Source organism: Lissotriton helveticus, chromosome 12 (genome assembly GCF_964261635.1).
Source record: "Lissotriton helveticus chromosome 12, aLisHel1.1, whole genome shotgun sequence".
In the NCBI taxonomy this organism is placed as follows: domain Eukaryota; kingdom Metazoa; phylum Chordata; class Amphibia; order Caudata; family Salamandridae; genus Lissotriton; species Lissotriton helveticus.
In genome coordinates this window covers 860,576,612-860,595,244 of record NC_136073.1, presented here as the reverse complement: position 1 = coordinate 860,595,244, position 18,633 = coordinate 860,576,612, and the positions used below count along the sequence as shown (strand labels likewise).

At 43.2% G+C, this 18,633-nt stretch overlaps 2 protein-coding genes across 2 annotated transcripts in view; one reads left to right on the top strand and one right to left on the bottom strand.

Annotated features, from left to right (window-relative positions):
- CIB3 (calcium and integrin binding family member 3) overlaps nt 1-13,512 on the top strand; it is a 38,054-nt gene extending 24,542 nt beyond the window's left edge. The window contains exons 4-6 of the mRNA XM_078670901.1: nt 10,222-10,369; nt 11,688-11,883; nt 12,835-13,512. Of these exons, the coding sequence (XP_078527027.1) occupies nt 10,222-10,369; nt 11,688-11,883; nt 12,835-12,856 (366 nt within the window). The 3' untranslated portion in view covers nt 12,857-13,512. The remainder of the gene's footprint in view (nt 1-10,221; nt 10,370-11,687; nt 11,884-12,834) is intronic.
- Nucleotides 13,513-16,938: 3,426 nt separating this feature from the next.
- LOC144799533 (uncharacterized) overlaps nt 16,939-18,633 on the bottom strand; it is a 64,695-nt gene continuing 63,000 nt past the window's right edge. The window contains exon 6 of the mRNA XM_078670900.1: nt 16,939-18,084. Coding sequence (XP_078527026.1) covers nt 17,497-18,084 — 588 coding nt within the window. The 3' untranslated portion in view covers nt 16,939-17,496. The remainder of the gene's footprint in view (nt 18,085-18,633) is intronic.

Genomic DNA, 18,633 nt, shown 5'->3' with positions numbered 1-18,633 from the left:
CATTGGGGCAAGCAAGGAAAATGGCTCCATGGACAGCTGTTAGGGTGGTAAAAAACAACAGTTATAAGGGCTCAGTGGGCCCCGGTGACACGGCACCTGCTGCACCAATAGTAGCCACGTCCCTGCTTACAGAGGCACTGCTTGTGCAAACACAGGAGGCGCGCTATCCAGGCCTTTCTCTTAAAGAGCTCAAGAGAGGTATAAAAGGCGCTTGTTTACAGCACCTGGGTGAGCGAGATTATTAGCATAGCGCCAACCACGGAGCGAAGTGTCTCGTGGCAACCAAAGGGGTAGGGGGTGCTAAATAATCCGGCTAGAGTTATTCAGCTGCACTTCGACCCCAGATTTTTTAAAATCCTTTAAATCCATTGATTTTCACTTTTTAAATTCAAATCACATTGTCGCTTGCTTCTAACGCATCGCTTTTAGGCTGTCGTGTTTTTAGGTCTCGGCCTGAGAAAGACTGCTCACATGCGCAGTCGAGATGGCGAGATTTAATGAGATAGAGGATTGTTCACTAGCGAGCTTAAGCCCCGCCCCTCTTTTCTATTGGCTGGCATCCTAAACGGTGCCCAGCCATTGGAGAAGAGGTCCTAGTGACGTTCTTCTTTCTCTGTAAGCCCCGTCCTTTTCAGACTGGCTTACTTGACTTCCTGCTGGTGTAAAAGCGTTCTTATCTTCTTTATGGGGCCATTTGTTTCGCCCCATAAAGAAGATAAGGAACCTTTTACTCCAAAAGTAAGTCGGGCCCCTACGCTCCATCCTCGCGAGAACTCTGTTTCCCCCTCCCCGCGTTTGCTGACGTCCAGGTTCCGATACCTGCGACTGACTTATTGCACACAAAGTGAGTGAGCCATCTGTAAAGGTCCCCACTGCCCTTTGTTAGTGGATTTCTCTACCAACATTTCACTTCTACCTCGTATACTGAAGGATGAAATGGTTACACTACCTCATCACACGTACTGTTAAAGAGGTACGTACAGTTTCCGTACCCCTGTGTACCTCACTGCCTGGGATGACACTACTATTCCTCCATTGTAACTCCGGTGGATGTTACCGTCCCATCAAACCCCCCTGCTAGAGTTTACAGCGGCGTGACTCCCCTAGACATCACTTTTTCCAGGGTTTGCCGTGAATTTGCTTCCCCTGTAACCGTTACTTGAGGCGGAAATGCTGGGAAACGCTATGCCAGACACCCGGGTTGCTGCTGAGAAGCCCTGGCACTTTCCCTCGCACATCAGAGTAGCGCTGGCACACAGTACCTGACCGTATCTTGAGTCTGCTTACGTGTCCTCGCCCCTCCCCCTTGTATCACACCTGCGGCTGAGGTACTTCTTGCTAGGAGATAACACATTCTCATCACACATCGCTGATGACTTGTTTAGTGGTGGAAGTCAATGCAAAGCCAGTGGAGGATACAGTGGAGGTCTTGAGCTCGGCCAGGTCGCACTCCGTCAGGCCCCAGCTCTCCCGGCTCTTCTCCTCCTGCTCGCCATCTTCCTTGAAGGAGATCATCTCGTCGTTGGCCCCCAGGTCATCGCCCCCGCCGCTGCTGAGCTGGGGCATGTTGATGGCCGGGTGGGCTCCGGGGTGGGGAGAGGGCTCCTCAAGGGTCGGCTCGAAGGGTCAGGGTGCTCTGGAGGGGGCTCACAGCAGCAAACACTAGGAGGGGGCGAGGAGCGGGCGCCCTGAGGACCCGAGATGCACCGTCCCTAATGTAGGCACTTTAGAGGGGCTCTAGATCCTTAGTGGGGGGCCTTCCATGTGCTCATGCGTTACTTCGGGGAGGGGGGAGTTCCCTGCTCTGTCCTGCGGGTGTAGTTTTCTTCCCTGGTTGGGGGGAGGGAGAGAGTGTTCTTTCCTTGCTTCTGGTGGAAGAGGTGCAGACTCCCCTCTACTGTTTCCAGGTGGGGTCTGCGCCCCACTCTCTGCCCTGGGCTCTGCTTATCTTTAGGGGGGCTGTTCCCTCTCTTGGTGGTGTGCTGGTCGGAGGGGGGCTCCGGAGCCCTGCCCCCTGTCCTCTCAGCAGCTCACACACTGTTTCAGTGTATGAGCTGCTGAGAAGAAAGGGGGCGGGGCTCCGAATTCAAAGCATGCCGCTGCTGATTGACAAGGACCACCGCAGGGAGCAGCGCATTCTTAAAGGGACAGGAGCTGACAGAGCCACATGCACAATGCACTGGAGAAACACTGGGCATCCAAGCACCAATCACTCATCCCCTATGCGGGGAGACCCAAGTTCAGTGTGTGGTGTGTCCCACTCCAGCTGCGGCCCCAGAGCGCTCCCCCGCCTGGGCCCGTCCCCTGGGAGCTGCGCAGTGTGGGCGGCCTCCTAAACAGCAACCCTTAGGGGAACTGGTCCGCGACATTCGCCCGCATTCCCCGCCCTCGGGAACCTAAATGCTCTCACCCGCAGACCAATATGCAGCCACTGGCCACGGCAACCACAACTCTAAGCAACCAACCAACATGGCAGCCTACAACAGCACCCTCGGGTCTCCTTGCAATGCCTGCCAACCCGAGCATCGCTTTCTCAGAGCCCCGCCAATGATGCCCCGCACACCCCAAAATCACAACCCGTCCACAATCCACCAGACCACCAATCCTCCCTCTCCGGCGACCTGCAGCAGCTCCCTGCCTCCCTCAGAGCCCCCCCCCCCCGCCACCCAAATGGGTGCCCGCCTGATCCTGTCACTCTGTACAAGACCTTTGTCAATTTTTTTCAATTTCATAAACTTTATTCAACAATTAAGTCATAAAAGTAAGACATAAAATCACATTTCCCAATGGTTTAAAAATGTCATTAAGAAAGTTATACAATAAATATTTTTTTTTAAAGAATTAAACTCCAAAGGACAATTGCCGAATATCACATAGCTAAAAACACATCCTTAAAATTGATAAAACTCATCAGTTATGTGGGTCAGATGCTATATTACAAGGCTCATGTCCCAGCTACATCCCAAATGTTTCCAGTGCAAATAAACAGGTTAAATAATATTCTCAATCCATTTTCATAGTGCTCTTGCCCGAATTATCCATGCCCATTTTAAAAATGTTGCCACTGCTATGGCAATTGGGGGATTGGGGTCTGTACACAAGATTCTTAACGCCTCCTCATGTCTGCGGGTACCGATTAGTTTACATATTGGTTTAATCCATATCTCTCTAGGGGCCACATAGAGGCGGCAAAAAAAAAAAGGAGGTGACTTATCGTCTCTTGTTCTTCCCTGCACCTAGGGCATTTGTCATGGTAGTTTTTGCCTACCCAATTAGCTGTGAATGACCTTGTTGGAAGGGAGCCTACTCTGATTTGAAAATAGAGTTTACGGTCAAACTGCTTTTCGATGGCATCCCAATACGATTCCCGCTTAGGGTAAACCTTGAATTCCAGAAAGCGACCTGTGAGGTGCAAAGAGAGGCCCTTCGTTCTTACATTTAATGTAACCATCTACCAATATTTTATCTTCAGAACTTTTTTAGAGGGAAAAACAGCATTTACCGGGTCATCCCAAAGTTCCCTCATTCCCAGGCTAATTAGCAGAGACTTTATAGCCTTTAGCCAATGCATTTTTTGTGAGGAATCTTTCGCTATTATTTCTTTTAGGCCCTCTGCATAATGCGGAAGCTCTTCTGTGGTCCATATCCTACGCCAGTACAAAAGCGGGCGTAGGAAAGCAAGATCTTGGACAGATTTTTTCCCAAGGTCCCACATTAGAGGTAACAGCGGGGTACTTGCCAGGACACTAGTCGCTTTTCTTAGGAATTCATTTTCTGCTAGTGTCAGACTCCTTCGTTTTTCAAAACCCCATAGTTCAGCTCCGTAAAGAGCCGAACTAAGTACCTTCATCCCATATATTTCTAACAGTGGGCTAATGGGTTTTGATTCGGAAGACTTAAACCTTTTAAGAAGGATACCTGCCTGCTGGCGATTCTTAAGGACTGCTAGATCTAGTTGGCTAGTTCATCGCAGATCTTTCTGAAGGGTAACCCCCAGGTAGGTAAAAGCTTCAACCTGCTCAAGCGGGGAGTTGTTCATATATATCCTCCCTCTATAGGGTTTGGTACACCCAGTAAATTTGCGGTCAGTAAGGACCATGTACTTGGTTTTGGCTATATTTATTTCCAAACCCCGTTCTAGGCAAAAATCCTCAAAGCGCTTAAGCGCACGCTGAAGACCACTGGGAGTTTTTGAAATTATTAAGGTGTTGTCCGCGAACATGAGTATCGGGACTCGCTCACCACACATCACAGGGGCATCAGTCGGGACCAAGGAGAGAAAACTCACTACCCCGTTCACGAAGAGAGAGAACAGGGTAGGCGTCATAACGCAACCATGCCTCACCCCTCGCTCAACAGGGAAGGGTTCCGTAACATCTCCCTGGCCCCCCCACGGTACCCGAGCAAACGTACCCTCATGTAACCGGATGACCAAACACAGCAACTCAGGGGGCATCCCTAGTTCCTCCAGCACTTGCCACAATTTGTTGCGAGGCACCAAGTCAAAAGCCGCCCTTAAGTCTACAAAAACTGCATAAAGAGTACCTTTATCCAAAACCACAGTGCGCCAAAATAAAATAATGAATCGGAAGACCTGGTCTATGGTGCTGGTCTTGGGTCGAAACCCAGCCTGGAGGTGACTCAAGATGTTATCATCATCCATCCACGTCTGGATTGTTCCCAAAACCAGCCGTCCCACAATTCTTTGGACAGCGTCGATCAGGCTGATGGGCCTGTAATTGCCTGCTAGCGACTTGTCCCCTTTTTTAAATACCGGAACTATTTCCGCGCATTTCCATGATTGTGGGACTTCCATCCCCTGGGCGATGGCATTTGCCAAATGCATAATATAAAACCGCCATCTTCCCTTATTGTGTAAAAACAGGTCGGCGAGGACACAATCCATTCCAGGTGCACGACCCGCGGTCACCAGATCTAATGCTCTGTCCACGTCTCCTACCGTGAATACTACTTCATTATAGAAAACGTGGACCCGCGTTCCCTCTGTGCAACCTGCTTCATTAGCGGCGTATTGTGGTTTAAAATAATCAACCCATGCACTTTGGGCAACATTATTTTGGGGGATCTAATGTTGTCCATCCCTACCCCATTTAAAAAAGTCCCAAAAAGCTTTTGTGTTCTTAGCTTTACAAGCATCTTTGAGGTCCTGTCATCTACACTCTTCCCATGCTTTTTTAGCAGTAAACTGTTTGTGCCTATAGTTGGCTCTAGCCGCCTTTACTTTATTTGGGTCCTTTGCTTTTAATGCTTTGGATAGCTCCCCCCTGGCTTCACGACAGGAGCCGTCATACTAACTCTCGGCTCTACGAATTTGCATGCTTTTGCCCTGACGAGACTTACAGAAGTAACTTTTCAAACTAGTAAAGTAGATATCATGGGCGTCCATAAAAGCTCTATACGGGAGCCCATGACTAGATTCGACCTCCATAGTCGCCAGGACCCTTTCCAAGCCATCCTCAATTTCTATAATGATGTACTGGTGTTCTGCCACCTGGCACCACTTTAGGTGGCGCTCATCATTAGTTAGAACTAAATTTGACTTAATGGGTCCCCTAGACGTTTCATCCACCTTCTTTAAACCCAAATTAAACACCGCGGAGATGGGATTATGGTCACTCTCAATGCGGTTTACTATCTCCATATCAAGAAGTGTGTACCACAACTTGAGAGGAACAAGTAGATAATCTATATGACTTGCTCTATTACCATTATCAAACGTTGCCTTGCCCATTCTATCCGATGGTGTACGACCATTAGCGGCCCTCAACTGATGCCCCATACAGAGGCCCTTCATTTGAATTGCAGCCTCAGTCCACTTTCTTATGGGATTAGTATCAAGCTGGGGAACTCCCCATCTACTATCCTCTTCATCTGTTAGGTGCATATCGTCAGGGCCCAATGGCTCGAAAGTGGTATTAAAATCACCTGCTATTATTGGCAATACATTTCCAGGGGTTGTCTGAAGCATTGTGTCCAAGGCTACTACCACCTCGGATTTCTTACCTCCTGGGAGACCCCTAGCATAGACATTAAAAATGTCTATCTTCAAATTCGAAGGGAAGCAAAGCCTTACGGTAAGAATATCGCAGTTTGACCCGGGAAGTAAGTGGTCATGACAGTTAAGACTCTGCCTGACCCAAATAACTAAGCCCCCCCATAGGGCGACCTGGGTGGTTTTTAACTGTGGGGACATACAAATTTAAATAGCCCTCTTTAAACACAGGATCAATCGCCCAAGTCTCCTGGAGCAGACAAATGTCAAATTTATCGATAAATTCCATCCAGGCTGGTGAGTTAAGTTTAGTCCCCACACCCGCCACATTCCATGAAATGAACGATGTTTGACATACCACCCCAGCATGACCACAAGCTAATTCTCCTAATTCTGGAGAACTCTCGGGTGCCTGGTATTCCTCACTCTGTATGGACATTGATCCCACTCTTGATGCCTCTTTGTCACACTCAATTGCGATGTCCCCCGTGGCATCCGGGCGAAGCCGGGGGTGGAGCACAATTGGGCAGCCCCGCAATAACCCGACAGCGCTTAACCCCTGGTCCACGGTCCTTGCCCGTGTGCGGCACGAGACCTCTTTCCCCTCAGACTGCACCACCATTCAAGCCGCAACAAGCCCTGCAGCTGCCCGCCTATATCCATCCCCCCCTGCACCTCGACCGCCCAGAGCCAACCCCCCCAATAGCATCATGCTTGATCCCCACCGTCCTGCGCAAGCACTAAGGACACCAGCGGCTCACCCCATCTTTCGAAGCCCCTTTCTGCCGTCGATAGTCAGCTGATATTGCAGGTAGTGACTAACAAACTTTCATTTCCCTTCCGCCGTAGCCCTGCTCAGTGCTTGCTATGCCACCCACTCTTTTAACATTTGCTGTGTTATGTGCTTGAATTGCCCACTCTACGCACCCTCCGCATTCTCGGCCCCAGCAACCCCACCCGCCCGCTGCCCCGTGCCTCTCCCCCACCCGCTCACTCCTTTATCCACTACACTTGTTAGAGGAATATGAATGCATCCTGTTGTATCTCGTCCTGCACCCACGCTTTTCTTGCACATGCAGCGAAATGCAATGCAATAGGTCCCGCATTTGCGAGAGATTAAGTTATTGGCATTGTAAATGACAATGCCATTTATTTATCTGTTTTCAAAACCAACACATAAATTAAAAGTTTGACATTTACAGTGCCAATAGCTCTAACTTTTGCAAAGGCGAGACCGTTGCATTGTAAATGCTTGTTTTTTATCTCACAAAGTGTTCTGCTGAAAAACAAACAGCAATGCATATAATTTTATCACGATCCGGCTGCATATTTGGCCTCGACGCATTTACTTGCCTAACTGTATGGTGTTTTACTGAGAACAATAAAATGGTGTGCGGAACGCCCTAGCAAAGTAACAAAACAAAGAGCAAATACAGTCAGAGGGTAATCACGATCGTGACGTCATATGGGAGCGCCTTTGCTGGCAGCTAAGAAGACCCGCCCAGTGACTGCAGCTAGGCGAGCTAGAGATTGACATTCTTCCATAATTCCCTTTTGTGCATATTTACTAAACCTGTTCACGGTGAAACAGTTTTGTGACTGCACAGCTTTGGCACAGAAAGGGCCCGTGGTATGAAGGGATTAGTGGTCGCTAAGCCTGTGAGTTGCAACATCACTGTGTTTGAAATTGAAAGGCCTTGAGTGTCAATATAAGAGAGGTGCAGAGAGGCAGAAACATCTTTGGGGATCTTCCTCTACAAAGGGCAACTCTTTGGATGTATGACGTTACAACGCATGCTTTTACCACGCATGCTGTTACAACGCAAGTATTACAACGCAAACCTTTACAACGCATTACACTTGGGGGTGCTGGATAGTGAATAGTTTAATTTACTATTCCAACTCCAGTCCCCGTGGACACTAGGGAAGGTGTTGGATAGTAAATTAAAACCATTCCCTATCCTAGAGCGCCCCCAGTGTAATGCGTTGTAAAGGTTTTCGTTGTAATACTTGCGTTGTAACAGCACTGCGTGGTAAAAGTTTCGTTGTAAAGGATGTTTCCCAACTCTTTGCAGTTTGGAAAGTGTGAAATGGGCGCCCCGCATAATGAAATGTATGAATGTTTTGCAATTGCAACCCATGCATAGTGAGTACTCAAAAGAGGCATTGGAACGCACTGTAGAAAACAAATAAACCAATACTTATTTGCTACACATGTAACTGACTCAAAGCACCAGTAGTAACAAGTGTAATTACTCATTCCCGCTCTACAAGGTACATAATTCGAGAGTATATCTCAGCAGTGAACATAACCCTTTTGCCTCTACCAGCGTGGATTTGGAATCAAACCAGATACACCCATGACTAACAACTGTCAAAGCAAGAACACACTGGAATATTTATTCCTCTTCTGTGTATACATGTACAGATCTTTAATGTGTGAGGGAAGGTTGCTACGTCAGCGGTGTGTGTATGAGGTAACGTGCTCCTCTGTTGGCCACGCTGGACCTGCTCTGTGCGCATGCGAGGGAAGCTTGCACCGCTGCCGATACCTTTGAAGGGTGAGAGGGAAGCTTGCACCGCTGCCGATACCTTTGAAGCGTGAGAGGGAAGCTTGCACCGCTGCCGATACCTTTGAAGCGTGAGAGGGAAGCTTGCACCGCTGCCGATACCTTTGAAGCGTGAAAGGGAAGCTTGCACCGTTGCCTATACCTTTGAAGCGTGAGAGGGAAGCTTGCACTGCTGCCGATACCTTTGAAGCGTGAGAGGGAAGCTTGCATCGCTGCTGATACCTTTGAAGCGTGAGAGGGAAGCTTGCCCCGCTGCCGATACCTTTGAAGCGTGTGAGGGAAACTTGCACCGCTGCCGATACCTTTGAAGCGTGAGAGGGAAGCTTGCACCGATGGTGATACCTTTGAAGCATGAGAGGGAAGCTTGAACCGCTGCCGATACCTTTGAAGAGTGAGAGGGATGCTTGCACCGCTGCTGATACCTTTGAAGCGTGAGAGGGAAGCTTGCACTGCTGCTGATACCTTTGAAGCATGAGAGGGAAGCGTGCACCGCTGCCGATACATTTGAAGCGTGAGAGGGAACTTTGCACCGCTGCCGATACCTTTGAAGCGTGAGAGGGAAGCTTGCACTGCTGCCGATACCTTTGAAGCATGAGAGGGAAGCTTGCATCGCTGCCGATACCTTTGAAGCATGAGAGGGAAGCTTGAACCGCAGCTGATACCTTTGAAGGGTGAGAGGGATGCTTGCACCGCTGCTGATACCTTTGAAGCTTGAGAGGGAAACTTGCACCGCTGCTGATACCTTTGAAGGGTGAGAGGGATGCTTGCACCGCTGCTGATACCTCTGAAGCGTGAGAGGGAAGCTTGCACCACTGCCGATACCTTTGAACCGTGAGAGGGAAGCTTGCACTGCTGCCGATACCTTTGAAGCATGAGAGGGAAGCTTGCACCGCTGCCGATACCTTTGAAGCGTGAGAGGGAAGCTTGCACTGCTGCCGATACCTTTGAAGCGTGAGAGGGAAGCTTGCATCGCTGCCGATATCTTTGAAGCGTGAGAGGGAAGCTTGCACCACTGCTGCCCATGCTGTAGGTATGCTGTTAGTGTTGGCCAAAAGACTGCCTCCTTGAAGGTAACATTTGATACCCCGATGCGCACAAATCTTGGCATAGACCTGTTCCCTATATGAAGTCAGGTGCACCATCTTTCAGCAAAACCCTTAAGTGCTAGAGAATTGTAATACACTTTAAATAATATTTTAACACTTTAAAATGTAATTTTGCAGTGCATTGGCATTGTTTTTGTTCCTATTGTTTTGGTTGTCTAATAGCATCAATAGGTTTGCATAAGGTAAGGGGGTTTAATCGAATGGAGTTGGATACAAATTTTACTAAAGTTAAAATGTGATTTATTTTCAAAGAATGTACTATGTTTAAGACATAAAACCAAGTGTCGTATGCCAAAGAATTTATTATCTTAACAACACATGTATTTTCATTTTCCTTGAGGCATTCAACCAAATTTCATATTAACAAGAAGCACAACATGCACAAACAATATATTTTTATAGTAGCGATAGACTGATAATGCTGCAATTAACACATAAGTGTACAAAAAGACATACCTTTCATATCACTTGGATTCCTGCTCAAGACGATGATTTGCCAAAAAATAGGTCTTGTTTTCAATTGACTTTGCAGGACAACCCCTTCCGCCAGAGGATAGCGGAGGTCTTTTCCGAAGACGGCGATGGCAATATGACACTGGATGACTTTTTGGATATGTTTTCTGTGCTGAGTGAAATGGCGCCAAGGGATCTGAAAGCGTACTATGCCTTTAAGATTTATGGTGAGTAAGCAGGTGACACTCTGGTTAGCTAAGTATCAAGACTTTGCCCATAGACATGGCCCAACCAAAAAATAAAGTTGCACAGTAGATGAAAACTTGTTACAGAATGATAATCCACATCAATTTTCGTTACAGAATCTGTTCTCAGATGACATGTGTGGATAAGTTCATATTTCACAATTGTGGGTCCAATGCACAAACGATTTGTGCACCTAAATTCAACATTTGTTGTGCAAGCAGCTTTGTTTATGAGCGCAAATTCACTTTTACAAATCACAAAATGCGAATTTAGACTCCAAAATCTATGTACTCACCTTTAAAATTACAACAGTGTGTTAAATCTGCTCAGAAGAAGTGGGAATTCCGAGGCGCAAACGTCATGGAAATTTTGTGAACAGCCAAAAGCCTGTGAGATTGTCGGTATGCGCAAACGTTTAAAAGACGTATTCCCAATAAGGTCATAGTTAAAGATTTACTCACCACAAAGACAGGAGAACATTCTTATCTATCAGGAGAATGATGAGGGATTACCTCCTGAAAATATTTTCCAGTTTTTTTTATAGCATTTATATTAGCATTTGCAGCGGCATAATTATATACCGTGCACCACTCACATGTGTTACTGCTTATGCATGTGAATGTATTACTGTACAGCTGCGTTTGTCATAGCTTCTTACAAGTACTTCTGGAATCTCTTGAACATCCCCAAACAAATCTGTAAATTTGCACCAAACCTGGATATTCCTGGGTGTAGATTTTCAACCATTTTAGTAAATTGGGCCCTATATATGTATAATACTGTGTACTCCAGGGGCATTTACACCCTAGAGGACGGCTTGCCACTCCTCTGAGACTGCAAAGGCTTTTCCTACATTGGTTCAATGGCAAATCACCTGCCTATTTTGAGTGCTCCACTGGTTTGGGGAGCATTTTCACTGAAAGTGATCCCGCCTTCATGCCAAGATGACCCACTCAGCTTTTATTTTTTATGAATACAACAATGGGTATTGTTCTCATCAGATCTAATGTCATGTTTGTAAAAAGAAATATTGCCTCTGCCTTGCTTGCACTCATCTTTCGCTTTCTACAATATTTTTGATCACGTCCTGCTTGAACTTTAATTGTTTTTCAATTCTGTTTGCATTTGAATCGTGCTAGTTTTTAAACTGAACACATTTATATCTAAAGAAAGTGCTTCAAAAAGGTGTAATGTCTGATCAACTTGAACAGGATACTCTACTATATCATGTGTAAAACATATTAAAACTTTTTAAATCATTGAGATGTTAACTAAATTAAATAATGCTTACTTTGTTAGATTTTAACAATGATGATTTTATCTGTAAATCCGACTTGGAGAAAACCCTCAACAAACTGACCCGAAACGAGTTAACCCCGGAAGAGGTGTGTCTTGTTTGTGAAAAAGTAATCGATGAAGCCGATGTGGACAACGATGGCAAACTCTCCCTAGAAGACTTCCAACACATGATTGTGCGAGCACCAGATTTTCTTAGGTAACTAAAATGCTCATATTTTCAGGATCGCTAAAGGGAGAATCACAGAATTTGTATCTGATGTTAAAGAGAAGGTTATGCTGGCCCATTACACATATATAGCAATCAAAACAAAGTATGAACTTATTTTACGCCAAGGTCACCCCATGCCAAGGCAGTTATGATAATGGAGGAGCACTGCCCATGAATTCCCTCCCTGTTTTGGTAAATTTGTACTTGCTGATCATGTACTCCTGCATCCCTGGTTCTCTCAGCACCTATTCTTGTGCATTTTCTTGTTCCTCTCCATCTTGTCACAGACGACAGTAAGTATGGACATGCAAAGGGATGTGGAGGAGCAAGTTGTTCAGAGCTTCTGTGTTCCACTGTTTGTAGAAATATAGAAAGAGAATGAGGCCTAAAAGTGTCTGTTTAGTTTCAAGCTGAATTAGAGCTTCCATGTGGGAGTGCTTTTGCTGAAATTTTACTATGTCAGCTTAGATGTAAGCAAATCAAATAGGGGGGCATGGCTTGGTGGCACTGAGGGCCAATCAAATGGTTCAGATCAGTGCACCAATCCTTCAAAACAAACAGCAGCAAGAGACCGTGTGCAGAAACAAGTATTACACTTGCACTAGGCTAACACGGGAGCATTAACTATGTTGCCTCAATATCTGAAACTATGAAATCAACTTTTAAAAAGGTCAAAGAAGCAAACTGAAATCTTAATGTAATGGGAATAGTTTTAGAAAAATCCACCTTAAGTTAATAGACCTTGCTTTTAAATAGATCGATAAATTCGTCCATTAGAAATGTAAACGTTTGCCCACAGCCCTCAAACTAATTCTGTATTCCTAAAGTATTGAAAACGTATTGCCAATGTAAAAGATTTAAAGTGCCAGATTAATTGTTAAATTACTCAGAAACAAAAGATGTACTGATACATATGTATACTCTTTTTCTCCCCAACAGTACTTTTCACATTCGGATTTGAGCCTCTGAGCCGAGAAGGGGTAGTTTCAACATAATTTCTAAAGTCTGAATGAAAATGGTTCCTCAATCCTTGAGATGGTCTTCTATTGATGATCCAAGAGAAATGTGTCTACCAGAAAGGCTCAGTGCAGGCCAGAATGTCTCAGATCTTCAAAATCCCTATGGTTCATCCATTCAGAAGAACTTGTAAAAGCATTTGCTTTATCTTTATGTGTTAAGCTTGAGTTTTCATAGGATGATTTTTTCAACATTTTAAATGTTTTCCAAAAAATTGCAATATGGAAACATGTAGTGACTCGACGGGACACATTTTTGTAAACTTAAAATGTTGCTATGTAGACCTTATCAGTCCTAAATGACACCGTTCGTTAATGCAAATCACTGACACACAGAACAATATTCTATTTTACTGTGTGCACTAGTTGAAAAGAAGAGGAAAGTATTAGATACCAAGGATGATATACATCATATTAGAAAAGGTTATTTGTTAAAGATACTCCTCTGTATACAAGGGGGGAAATTGTAGATAATTTATATCTGCTTGCCTACTGATTCTCTATTCAGTTCTCTGTACATTCATTTTAGGAAAATAAATGAGAAGTGTCTTACTACTTATAATATATAAATTTCTTAATAAAACTTTGTTACACAAAATAACATCTCGGTCCTCATACTTGCCAGAACCCCTCTCACAAACTTGCAACATATTTGGAAATGCTTCCAGAGTCTGGAAGGTGGTACAGTAATGCATATTATGTGAGTGTTACCAGGTAACTACATTGTGCATTAAAGTATTATGGAAAGATATCAAACGCCCAGCAGGACAGGTAAATAGGGCACTCAAATTTTCACTGAGTTTCTATTTCAATATTAAGCCTGGAGTTTGTAATTTTGTTTGGTATGTGTTGTACCAAATATATTGTATTTTGACATGTAAGATTCCACGGTAAACTTTTCAAATGTAACAAGTAACATACAGAAACCGTATAAAAAGGGAAACTGCAGGTGATGTGTGACTTACACAATAAAATCATGACCTCATATTGTTCTGACGCTGACCAAAGAGATCATCAGTGAAACAGTACTAACAGGAAGATAGGCTTTCTTATGCTTCCTGTTTGATCCCTGAGTTGCCAACAGCCTATTAGGAAAAGAGCTGAAATGAAGGCACAGGCAGCTGGGATTAAAGTAAAGCAACTACAAAAAGAGGAAATAATGCAATCTGAAACAGTGGTGCTCTCTTAGGGACAATAAACCTGAGATATATTAAACAAGGAAATACTGCTAGAAAATCAGTTTCTAAATAAAGACATGACGTAGAGAAACTATGGAACTTTCTGCTTGGTTGATCATTGACACATAGGGGTATTACCAAATAGGATGGTAAAACTGCATAACTTAAATTCTGCTTGATGTACTTACCCTAAAACTAAAATGTCTCGACTATTAAAGACATATGCACACATAACTTGAACGGGGGTGCACATCTAGCGATTTGTCACAAGTATAAATCCACAGCTGCTGTTCACAACATATGTATTTACGCTTGCAAAACATATGATGTATGAAACGTGCAAATACATTCACTTACCAGGGTGGGGAGGGGACATCGCAGGATGAGAATGCCATGGAAAGTTTGTACGTCTGTGGATACTTCCAAAGGTTCACAGCCCATTCCCATGCTGGAAACAGAATTTCCGTCAAGGGGTGCAGTTAACCTGTATACAATTTATGGAACAGCCCCAAAACTTGAGATGGTATAAGGATGAGATTTCTTAGTGGAGATAAATGTTTTCTGTGTAGAGCATTTTATTAAAAGTAGAAATGCACTACTGTGAGGTATGTACAGACACATACATTTAGACCATGTACATTTAGCCAGGGGAAGATGCTTTTGCATGTAACTTGTAATCCCCAAAAGAATTTCTAAAATACTTCTGGGAACAAGCTACTCTTTCCGTTTCCCAGGGGTACACCAGGAATTCTCAGTAAAGTCCAAAAAAGGCAGAAGTGTACTACAGACCTAGGAATACATCTAAAGGAGCAAATGTCTAACTTTTTAAGAAATCAGTAACTAAATGAGGGAAAGAGTGTTGTTGCTGCCAAGTCAGGCCTCTGTGCTGAGGGGCGCACGTCTACTATATAATATGTAATCTCAAAAAAAGAGTAGCACATAGGAACCCTCCAAACCTTTCAGCAACTACTGACAATCGATAAGGGAGTCTGCTATAGATATAAGAAGAAAGGTGTGGAGGCCACACACGTTTCTTCTGAACAGACATTACAGAGTCTCTCCAAATGGTAAAGTCATTACAAAGAAATGTTCAGGTAAATCAGTACAGCTGTCTTTAGTAATAAGGCTAAAAGTGGGTTATGTAAGTTGAGGTCGGGTGAAGAGTTGCTTGCAGTTAAAATTAGTGTATGGATTAGCAATAGGGATTCGGTTAGAGTACACTAGGAATAGGGTTACGGTATGTTTTCAAATGAAGGTAAGTTAAAGAATGACCAATAGGTGTAGGATTAGCATTAGGATTTGGTTTAGAATTAGGGTGAAAGTCAAGGTATGGATTGGAGTGGTTTTTTTCAAATACATTAAGGTGTAAATTCATTTTTAGGTAGGATTAAGGTTTTGGGCTCAAGTGAGTTTGGGAAATGGGTGAACAAAAAACATTTCTACTTCAGACAAATTTGTTGATTTAGGTTCTCTGCTACATAAAAATGTATTTAAATTAAACTCTTGGGAAGCTTTAATTACGGTAGAATATTTGCAATGCATTTTCTGTGGCACCCTTCTCAATACTAACTTAGATCCACACTGCCCAGCTTTCCGATGGCCTCATGCCTTGTTTTCTGTTAATTGCTGTGGTACTTGTAGCATTTCCTATCGATGTAAGGACAGCCACCGCTCGTGTTTGTACATTGATACTTGCAGAAAAATCACTTAACTGGCTAACGAAAATATGTATTTAGCGCTTCACATTATAGTGAACATTTTAGTCCTCTTATTTACTTGTCAAACAAGGAGACCACATGACACGAGGCCATTAGGGACGCCACCTCCAGTCCTGAACCTTCCAAATATAAGACATTGATTTCAGGTTTGGTAATCTGATAACTTCAAAGGAAGCAAAACAATACTACAAGTCGAGAATCCATTCGACTTTCACACAAAAGCTAGGCCGGGAAACTTTATCAATAATGGCCTTGAGAGAGGTGGTCACCCTATTGTCACATTAATGAGGTTGCCTGGCAGTCACCACCACATCCAGAAATTTAAAGTAAATTGAATTTATTGTGCCTGTTATTTTAATATGGAATCAATATTTTTGGTTGGAAATTCTTTAATGTGGAACTTTGAAGAGCCATTAACCTTAACAAAAATCCTTTTGTAAAGGAAGTTCCAATTGGCCATGGAGGTGTTCTCGTCCTCCGTCTCGCAATGAGACAAGGCATCATATTCAATAAATAAGTGATAAGAAAATATCTCAATTATTCTAACTATATGTCAGTTTAGGTGGTCTGGATTTAGTCAAAGTGCATTGTGCTTAGTATGAGCGGATTTTATTTATGACATTATAAATCTATGATGCATATATGTTGAACATTTTTCTATACCCTAGTGTTACTTGTGCTATCCCATGGTGCATTTACGGTTGATGTTGTAATTGCTTTTTGTTTAAATCATAGAAAAGGAAAGAAAACAATGAAATTCATGGGCAGGCATCTTACAACAGCATATAGCGCAGTACAAGTCCTATAAGAAATCTTTTTTTGTTTGGTTTGCAGGACCCAATACAAGATAAGAGAAATTCTATATATTACAAGCCCCAATCGCATTAATACATTGAACAAACTTGAATGTCATCATCTGTAATATTCAATATTCTATTCAAGTAATTTTGAAGTGATTTAAGGTTGTTCAATGCCTAAACCAACAGTAGCAAAAATGCAAGTACATGGCATGAACAAAAAGGATTTTGTAATGTGCAAAAGCATGGAGAAATATTTAGGAATCAAATCAACTTGAATTTGAACCACAAAAAATATGAGGGTTCGACAAGCCCGAAATCACTCCAGAATTCATAGATTTAAACTTTTTTATGTTTTGTTCTCCCAGGACTACATGTTCCACTGCACAACATCACTGATTACACTGAACACACATGAACAAACAATGTTGAAAATATTTAATACACAGAGTTGCATAATCAAGTTACTATATGAAATATTGGGACTTTGATTGGCCTGAATGTAATGCAATAAATATGAAGCATTATCTAATGTTTCAAAACATGTAAAAATGTGTTGTAAAGTAAGAAGCACTTCTATTATTTTCAAAACTACTGCAAACATGTTTTTCATATTTGTATCCATATAAATTAATATTGTGTATAGAGAAGCAATGTCTAACTCAAAAACCATTTAAAATTGTTTGGGGAAACCGGCTTCAGCTAATAGTACAATTAAACATTTTTAAGACTCCAGGTTGAGATATCTTTTGTTAGACAAACCGCAAATGATAACATTTACATTTTGAAATGCTGGTAGTAGGAACAACATTTTACAAGTTAATTTGATAGAAACACCAAGTGCAATCTCTTAAATTACCATCTAGATTAAGGAATTAATGTTTAAAAATTCCTAGAATCCGGGTGCAAATGGCGGGGGCCTTTTATACTGGTAGATGAGAGAAGGATCGTTGACAGTGGCTTCCTTTTCACCCCTTTGATTCAATGCGGCTATATTTTGTGAACCTGTCGGGTGATTGGACACAAATGGCGACTGGCTACTTCCAAAAGTTGGTGAGTTTTTTTGATGAGATGTTACATTGCATTTTTGTCCAGTAGCTGGCCCTGAGCAGACGTTCCCGGCAGTAGTTTTTGGGTAAGACGTTTCCACGCCTTTTTTGTTCATTACCCCAGCAAGCTTGGGACTGAGTGGAATTTTAAAATTGTTCATAGCTGTGACCTTGCTTTCCAAGGCTGGGAGAACCTTATTTTTAAACTCCTTGGCAGGGTTCAGCAGTTTATCAATGGGCCTGTTATTTTTCCCAATATTGTCACTGCTAGCTTTTGGCAAAATGTCTGTCTCTTTCCATTTCTGGACTTCACTGGATGAAGAATGGTTGGGAGGTAACTTTTCAGAGTTTGTATCAGTGAGGAGCGAATCAGAACCTGCGGAATTCGTCATTTTATTTTTCCAAGGGTACAAGCCAGACATAATGGAAGTCTAAAAAATAAAAGAAGAAAAAATGCATATTTAACACTGGAAAGTTTGATTCTTTTTTTGTGTACTGAGTGAAGTGCACAAACCATTGTGTATCAAAACATTTTCCTTCAAAAAGTTTGTGTTAAACAAATCCAAAAATATATTTACAGGAATGAAGATTTTACAAAGTTTTAAGTTAAATACACACACTACATCTGTTGCCGTAGTGCACATGTGAACGTTTTGGAAAAGTTGGGGCTATAAAGCGCTTTACAAAGCACAGTCAATTTTCAACCTCAGCTTGTCAAATTAAAGATATCATTTGAATCCCCACGTCCAGAAAAATACTCCTTAAGACATCCTTCACAAATACTGAATGAAAGACAGATGAGACATTTATACTTATATGCTTACACTCTGGGCGCCATTACTAGCTGCCTGTGGTGGTTTCCTTAGATGGGAAAACTGTTCTAAGGTAAATATGAGAGGTCCGTGTTTGCAGGCCTGAAATGACCATGTCTGGTAACACCAGACTCGGTTTTACTGGACGCGTACCACACCCCGTAAAAC